At 41.9% G+C, this 9234-nt stretch overlaps 1 protein-coding gene across 1 annotated transcript; it reads left to right on the forward strand.

Moving 5' to 3' along the window:
• The first annotated feature begins 297 nt into the window (after positions 1 to 297).
• On the forward strand, positions 298 to 8904 carry LOC111953663 (BMP and activin membrane-bound inhibitor homolog). Its single transcript, XM_023973083.2, has 3 exons — positions 298 to 839; positions 2660 to 2938; positions 3551 to 8904. The coding sequence occupies exons 1-3, from the start codon at positions 764 to 766 to the stop codon at positions 3967 to 3969; spliced, it is 774 nt and encodes a 257-aa protein (XP_023828851.1). The 5' UTR covers positions 298 to 763; the 3' UTR covers positions 3970 to 8904.
• The last annotated feature ends 330 nt before the right edge of the window (positions 8905 to 9234 follow it).

Raw genomic sequence — 9234 nt, forward strand, 5'->3', positions numbered from 1 at the left:
TGTATAGGCCTATTTTATGCTACTTTTTATTAAAACAATGTAGCCAACACTCACGGCTACATTGATTGACCCAAACTGTAACACTATTACATTGCATTGACTAGTCAGTATAAGAGAGTGTATGGCACTTACAGTAGGAGGAATGTTAAATTGTGTGAATGCAATGGAAATCAATGCAAATCTAAAGTTTATAAAGTATGCAAATTGGGCTAGGGATGACCCAATGAGCACTCAGGGGGCGGACTTAGGTTACGTATCGAAGTCTGGCTCAGATATTTRTTCAACTCAAGAGCCTCTACCCGAAGTCTACTAGTGAAGTGTTGATGCGAGAGTGAGCAACCGTTTATTCACATTTCGTTGGTTTCGGATTATAAATGTTATGCACAACTATCATCGCGGATGTGTGTGAAGTCGGAGTGGACAAGTAGTTACAATATTTATCACTTTTTCTACTCATGGAATGTATTTTTTCCCCTTATTTTCAGCAGCTATAAACATTCAGTTTTTTCCTGCAGGGCTATCCAAGTAAGGTAAACAAGTCGGATTTTAGGGCTATTTCTCATGTAACCTAGTTTTCTCGATGCAGGGACAAGCCATTCGTTTTTTTTGTTATTTTTTTACGTCTTCCAAACGAGTGTGATTTTGGCAACATTTGTTCGCAGTCCAACGCTCATTTCTGTAGCGTTCATGTAACCTTGTCTTCGAGCTCAGCCCTACGGGTTTTGCTACTGGGATAAGGGAACTAAAAAGTTACTTGTCATAAATGGATCGCCATTCCAGTTTCATTTGCATTTGGCTACAACTGGAACTGTGTGCCATGGCTGTTCTTCTTACTAAAGGTAAACCTTGATCCCTAAAAACGTGCTTTTATGTTAGCCTTTTTGGATATATGTTTCTAAATGTCTCTCAATCAACAATACGTTTTATAATTCTGCCAGATATTCCAACACGAGAGGTGTCTTAATTGTTATAACTAAGAAAACGCAGCTTTCTATACAGTAGGTGTTCTGTGTGTGTCCCATGAGTTCATATAGCAAGGCCTTTCCATTATGGTAAAATTGGCACAAAACAGACTGAATGACTCAAATGGTTATCATAGTTCTCGCGTTTGTGCACACGCACTATTTGATATTATGTGATATTATGTAGCCTATAGGCTATAGCGGTTAATGTAAAGAAATAAACTCAATCAACTTGAGTATCCAAATAACTTAAAATCAAAGCTCAGTAGCTAGGCCTAGGCTACTATAGTATACTGGTGATTGTCTGGTATATACAGCATTTGGCATTTATAAGACAGTAATGTGTTAGTGTATTAGAGCGCCATAATGCTTTTATAATGTGTTGTTTAGGGCCCAATGTAGTGCAGGTCCCTGTCAATGGTCAGCTCATGATGTTTTAATAAAATGACAGCATGTAACTGAGACTCTGAAAGTAGCCTACACACAAACAGCTTGTAACAACATACAAAGGCCCGTATTTACTTGGGTGCATCTCTGTGTTTTTATGTTTGTTGCTGTCTTGTGACAGTGTTAATACAGATAAGGATTTCTATTGAAAAGTATAACAACTCGATACAAATAGCCTGTGCCATATTTAACAGTTTTAAAACCACAGCCTAAGAGTATCCTAAAACATCTGATTATAAGTGAAACGCTACTCATAACATTTGCAACGCGTTTTTATCACTCTTTTTATTTCTATAAAGAAAAGGTGCAAAAAATAATAATGATAAGATTGTTTGGTGGAAGCTTTTGAGATGAGAAGCCAGGGGAACACCCYGCCCATCCTGACCACACTAAAGCTTGCGTGCAAGCTGAAAAGGGAGTCTCCTGCACCACTCTCACCCCCCTTTACAAGTTTCCATTTGGGTTGATTTAAAAAAAAAACTTTGGCACACAAACCACTAATTATAAGCTACACAGTTCCTGTTTCATAATACGGACTAAAAGGACCATTTTGCACGGAAAGCTCTTAAACTCGGCTTATTTGCTGTAATTTAAACAGAGAAATACTTCTCAAAGTATTTCAGGGTTTACCTTGTCATTTACATGTATTTTGACAATCAATCAATTTTATTTTATATAGCCCTTCGTACATCAGCTAATATCTCGAAGTGCTGTACAGACACCCAGCCTAAAACCCCAAACAGCTAGTAATGCAGGTGTAGAAGCACCTGCYTGCCAATGTCACTTCAGTCCTAATTTGGGAGTCTTAAAAAGACAAGTAGTCTGGTTTCTGGGTCTTGAAATAGCGAGGTGACATTATAATTTGATTTGAAAAGCAAAGTAGGTAGACTATAGGCAAGGCTATTGACCTTATTTTATTCTGGGATATTACAGTGCTGTGTGTGACTAAGTCATATAGCCTACGTCCAGCTGACAAGTTTATAACATTTCACTTATTTTACTATGAAACACAAGATTTCTCCCCTGTCGGAAAGCGTTTGATTTCCCAAACTGCTAARGTTACCCTGTTAGAAAACATAGGCATAGTCCGTGCATACATTTCAAATCTGTGAATTAAGACGTTATTATTACTAGATAATAATATGTAGAATGTGTGGTCTGACATGTTGGTGGTGGGTAGGCTATAGCCTAATATTTAGCCTACAAGACTTCATAAACAAAGACTTAAATGCATTTCCATTTTTTTTTAGGAGAAATACGGTGTTACTGTGATGCCCCCCACTGCGTGGCCACAGGCTACATGTGCAAATCTGAACTAAACGCTTGTTTCACCAAGGTGTTGGACCCTATGAACACGAACTCGCCTCTCACGCACGGCTGTCTAGATCCCATAGCAAACGCTGCCGACGTGTGCAGCGCTAAGAACACAGATGCCCTGAGTGGGGGCTTGTACACACTAGAATGTTGTCACGACGACATGTGTAACTACAGAGGACTACACGACCTGGCGCACACCAGAGAATCTACAGGTAAGGAAGGGGAGAGAATGGAAACGTTCAATTGCTCTACTGTGGCTCTGTAAACMGTACGGATACTGAAGTTATTCTATTATTTTCTATTCTACTCTTTTGATAAGGTTCATAATGTGTGATAGACAGAGCAACCAAAGTGACGATTTGTAGTGTAGTCTACTGTTTACATCTGTCATAGTCCTATGTTGTAACTCTATCGACAACAGCGGTTCTTAAATGGCCTACTGTAAGGACATGCTGTCCATACACTTTTTTCTTTAACAATTCCGTCTTTAACAAAACTTCAGATTGACTTTTAATCGGCAGCAGCAGGGCCTTGTAGAATATCCCTTCTCAGACTGTATGTAGCGGTGCCTAAATACTAGCTTCATTGAGTTATGGAAAGGTGCATACAGCCTTACAGAGAGGAAGGGAGAGCTCTCAAGTAGGGATTTCTGTTATGACAGTCAAGGGAGTTTAGCTCGTTTAGTAGCTGAATAATTTTTTGGGTGGCTCTTATTTTAGAAAGACGACTCATTGCATTCACCTTCTGAAAGCAGAAGACAAGTTTCCATTGGACACCAATGTACATTGCACAATAAAATAATCGTATTTTCCCTCCACCTCCAGACCACGGCAGGTACCAGCCTGAGAGCAACAACCATAACCTGGTCACACGGGTACAGGAGCTGGCCTCTGCCAAAGAGGTGTGGTTCAGGGCGGCAGTGATTGCGGTGCCTATCGCGGGAGGCCTCATCCTGGTTCTTCTCATCATGCTGGCGTTAAGGATGCTCCGCAGCGAGAACAAGCGGCTGCAGGACCAGAGGCAGCAGATGTTGTCACGGCTCCACTACAGCTTCCATGGCCACCACACTAAGAAGGGCCACGTGGCAAAGCTAGACTTGGAGTGTATGGTGCCRGTGACGGGCCACGAGAACTGCTGCCTCACCTGTGACAAGATGAGACAGGCAGACCTGGGAAATGACAAGATACTGTCACTGGTACACTGGGGGATGTACAGTGGGCACGGGAAGCTGGAGTTTGTATAACTTACTTTTCTAAGATCGTTTGACTTCACTTTATGTCCCACCACACCCTACCCCACCCGCCCCCAAAAAACAGCCAAGACTGCCTCCTCCACTCGTTGGGGTTTCTCTTTTAACTTAAAAAATGAATCCCCTTTTTTGTCCATTGTACTTATCTGTTTTCTTCAATGGAAGAAAAAGAGGACTGAATTGAACGCAAGCCTTGTGGTTTTTGCTAAAGGAGCACTTTACTTGAAAATTAAAGGCAAACCAATGAGGAGCTGAGCGGGCAGGACTGAGCTGACGGACTGAAAGAGCTCTGTCAAGACACTGTCTGCCTGTGCATCCTGGACTTTACACAGACCGCTGAAGGATTCCAAATCTGTCTTATTTGCACATTTGTAAAAACAAAAAACGTTGTTTTGCTTAAAAAAAAGCTAAATAGGAGAAGAATTTAACTGACACCAGGGTACAAAAAATTACTTTTTGAGGAGTATAGGTGACTGTAGGTGTGTACACTCCTCTGTATGTTTCTTGATCCAAGCTTATTGTAAAGATTTAAAATATATATATTTTTGTCTGAAAGAAAGACCCTGTTCTGTGTGTTCTTCCCTGCTATGTGTGTGTGAGAMAGCGAGAAAGAGAGATGAGAGCTGTGGSTCATGTCAGAGAGGGCTTTTTTCTAGCTGTTTCTTTCTGGGGTGTGTGTCAGTACAGTAGTATGTGAGAGGATGTGTGGCGAGAGAGGAACATGCTGCCTCGGTGATGTATGTTGGTCCAGGCAGAGTGTGTCTGTGTGTGTGTGTGTTGGGCTGACTTCATAGTGAGGCCATGTTTCACAGTAGTGCTCCACATGACTCAGTCATTCTTGAACTTCCTCCAAAGGTTAGGATCTCAGCTTCCAACAAATGTTGTTTATTTCATTGCACATGCTGGATTTCTCCTGGAAGTAGTGTGGATATTTATTTTATATTCAGTCTAAGGCCAGTATAAGCCCTCCCCATTCAGCTTCTCTGGATGTGTTTCAGCCGACACACTAACCCTCCTGTTTCCAACCTCGTGTTGATGAAGAGGGCTTTTTCCCCTGCCAAGCAACTAGGCTAGCGATTATACCAAATTTACCACTCTTATTACACCACTTAGAAATAGATCTCAAGTATGATGGTGGGGTTTGTTTTATTAAGAGAGTTATTGATGAGCTATTAAGATAGTTAATATGGAACCTACAGAGTTATGGGTTTAATAATGTGAAGCCTGTATTTTTTATTGTTGTTGTGTTGAAAACCCCATCACTTCTTTTCCCAGTATGTGTTCCTCTCCCATCGATTTGGCCTTCTACTTTATTACATAGTAATACTTCCCTGATGATGTCTGAGAGGGGAGGGATGAACATGCAGGAGCACATAAACACACACAGTATACACACACAGTATGCACTCACCCACGCATGCAAGCTCACACACACACACACACTCACTCACTCACTCAGGGAGACTAGTAGAGCCTCTTCATGCCACATACAGACCGGATGCACCGTCACACTGGCTCTACAATAAAAGTATTCTCCAGGGCCATTAGGATAGGCTACCATTTTGCTGAGAGGCTGGSGGTCATGCTGTTTGTATTGACATGCACACGTAATGAGGTGGTCGACTGGCTTCCTTCAAAAGCCCAATTTGTTTTGAAGTGACTTCAAACTCCTCCCTTTCTAACTTGCCAGTGYATTTTTATTAATGTACAGTACCAGTCAAAAGTTGACACACCTATTCATTCAAAGGTTTTTCTTTATTTTCTACATTGTAGAATAATAGTGAAGACATAACAACTATGAAATAGCACATGTAGAATCATGTAGTAACCAAAAAAGTGTTAAACAAATCAAAATAAATTTTAGATTATTCAAAGTAGCCACCTTTTGCCTTGATGACAGCTTTGCACACTCTTGGCATTCTCTCAACCAGCTTCACCTGGAATGCTTTTCCAACAGTCTGGTAGGAGTTCACACTTGTTGGCTGCTTTTCCTTCACTCTGGTCCAACTCATCCCATACCATCTCAATTGGGTTGAGGTCAGGTGATTGTGGAGGCTAGGTCATCTGATGCAGCACTCCATCACTCTCCTTCTTGGTCAAATAGCCCTTACACAGCCTGGAGGTGTGTTGGGTCATTGTCCTGTTGTAAAAAAAATGATAGTCCCACTAAGTGCAATCCAGATGGGATGGCTATGCTGGTTAAGTGTGCCTTGAATTCTAAATAAATCACTGACAGTGTCATCAGCAAAGCACCCGACACCATCACACCTCCTCCTCCATGCTTCACGGTGGGAACTACACATGTGGAGATCATCTGTTCACCTGCACTGCGTCTCACAAAAACATGGCGGTTGGAATCAAAAAWTTTGACTTTCCACCAGTCTAATGTCCATTGCTCGTGTTTCTTGGCCCAAAAAAGTATTTTCTTCTTATTGGTCAACTTTAGTAGTGGTTTCTTTGCAGCAATTTGACCATGAAGGCCTGATTCACGCAGTCTCCTCTGAACAGTTGATGTTGAGATGTGTCTGTTCCTTGAACTCTGTGAAGCATTTATTTGGGCTGAAATGTCTGAGGCTGGTAACTAATTAACTTCTGCGGGAGCGGTAACTCTGGGTCTTCCTTTCCTGTGGCGGTCCTCATGAGAGCCAGTTTCATCATAGCGATTGATGGTTTTTGCGACTGCGCTTGAAGAAAACTTAAAAGTTCTTGAAATGTTCCATATTGACTGACCTTCATGTCTTATTTGAGCTGTTCTTGCCATAATATGGACTTGGTCTTTTACCAAATAGGGCTATTTTCTGTATACCACCCATACGTTGTCACAACARAACTGATTGGCTCAAACGCATTAAGAAGGAAATAAATTCCCCAAATTAACTTTTAACAAAGGCACACCTGTTGAATTGAAATGCATTCCAGGTGACTACCTCATGAAGCTGGTTGAGATAATGCCAAGAGTGTGCACCGCTGTCATCAAGGCAAAGGGTGGCAAAGGATGTCCAAACTTTTGACTGGTGCTGTATATTCTGGTTGCGTTGGATCCTGGTTAAAAGTTGTGCACTTTWTAGGGAATAGGGTGCTATTTGGGGTGGCACTCTCTCTCGCGTAGACTTGTCAAGAATCATAGGCTCATCTACTCCAGTCTCATGTTTTACGACTAGCAGCTATGAGGGTGAGATATTCAGCTTTTATTGGTATGTGACATTTTTCAACCTCTTAGCGGGGAAGGTTAACTACCGTGATTTAAATCAGAGGTGTTTTTATTTTTTTCTCCCCGCCTCAATGACGATCAACATTCATGCAGTCGGTGCTGGGTGTGTGTGTATGTAAAGGGCTCTCATGGACTATGCTGTGGCCGAGTTAAACAATATACTGTATGAAGTGAAAACACACATAGAACCTGTTAACACCTGCACATGGTAGTGGATGCACACATACTGTTACACAGCTTTTTATAACCTTCTATATTATTCTTGTTTTTTCCTCTTCAGCAGACTCTATAGCAGGGATCATCAACTAGATTCAGCCGTGGGACGATTTTTTTTTCTTGAGCGGATGGTCAGGGTGCCGGAACATAGTTACATATAATTTGTAGACTGCAAATTGACCACAAGAAGCCCAAACAGATATACTATTTGACTAAAACATAATAATTTAAATCCTTGCTTACATTTGTATACGATCACATACACTACATGCCCAAAGGTATGTGGACACCTGCTCGTCGAACATTCCAAAATCATGGGCAATAATATGGAGTTGATCCGACTTTCCTGCTATTAACAGCCTCCACTCTTTATTTTTTATTTTAAGTTAATCTTTATTTAATTAGGCAAGTCAGTTAAGAACAAATTCTTATTTACAATGGCGTCCTACACCGGCCAAACCCGGACGATGCTGGGCCAATTGTGCGACCGCCCTATGGGACTCCCAATTACGGCCGGTTGTGATACAGCCTGGAATCTAACCAGGGTGTCTGTAGTGACGCCTCTAGCCCTGAGGTGCAGTGCCTTAGACCGCTGCGCCACTTGGGAGCCCAAGGTAAGCCTTCTTTTCGGAAGGCTTTCCATTAGATGTTGGAACATTGCTGCAGGGACTAGCTTTCATTCAGCCACATGCATTAGTGAGGCCGGGCATTGATCTTGGGCGTAAGGCCTGGCTCGCAGTCAGCGTTCCAATTAATCCCAAAGGTGTTCGATGGGGTTGAGGTCAGGGCTCTGTGCAGGCCAGTCAAGTTCTTCCACACCGATCTCGACAAACCATTTCTGTATGGACCCCGCTTTGTGCGCGAGGGAATTGTAATGCTGAAACAGGAAAGGGCCTTCCCCAAACTGTTGCCATAAAGTTGGAAGCACAGAATCGTCTAGAATGTCATTCATTGTATGCTGTAGTGTTAAGATTTCCCTTCACTGGAACTAAGGGGCCTAGCCCGAACCATGAAAAACATCCTCCAGACCATTATTCCTCCTGCACAAAACTGTACAGTTGGCGCTATGCATTGGGGCAGATAACATTCTCCTGGCATCCGCCAAACCCAGATTCGTCCGCCGTACTGCCAGATGGTGAAGCGTTGTTGCTCCTAGACATTTCCACTTCACAATAACAGCACTTGCAGTTGACCGGGGCAGCTCTAGCAGGGCAGAAATTTGACAAACTGACTTGTTGGAAAGGTGGCATCCTATGACGGTGTCACGTTGAAAGTCCCTGAGCTCTTCAGTAAAGCCATTCTACTGCCAATGTTTTTCTATGGAGATTGATTGGCTGTGTGCTCGATTTTATACACCTGTCAGCAACAGGTGTGACTGAAATAGCCGATTCCACTAATTTGAAGGGGTGTCCTCATACTTTTGTGTATATAGTGTATATCTCTCTATTATGCATGGGAATACTTTGCAACAGATTTCGAAAATTAAAATCACTTGGAGTTGATTTGTTGGTGTTTTTACAGTCTTTTATGTACAACAACAAAAAATGTGGTCAGAAAACTGCGGTCTGCTCTATAGAGAACCCTGCTCTATAGAGATGTAAGGTTATCCATGTTAACTATTGATCATGAGTGGTTTATTACTCAGGATTTATCCTTAGTGAAGGTTACAGGTTATTATGTATCTTCACTCAGCATTGACTACAAAGGTGCATTACTCTTAATGCACATACATTTATAACATATTCAAACAAGTCTACACACTATAAACGGTTTCCCAAACGAACTCTTGAACCTTTTACCGTCTCTGAAATAGTTCTTGTCACTCCCCAGGC

This window comes from Salvelinus sp. IW2-2015, linkage group LG27 (assembly GCF_002910315.2).
Source record: "Salvelinus sp. IW2-2015 linkage group LG27, ASM291031v2, whole genome shotgun sequence".
Taxonomy (NCBI): Eukaryota; Metazoa; Chordata; class Actinopteri; order Salmoniformes; family Salmonidae; genus Salvelinus; species Salvelinus sp. IW2-2015.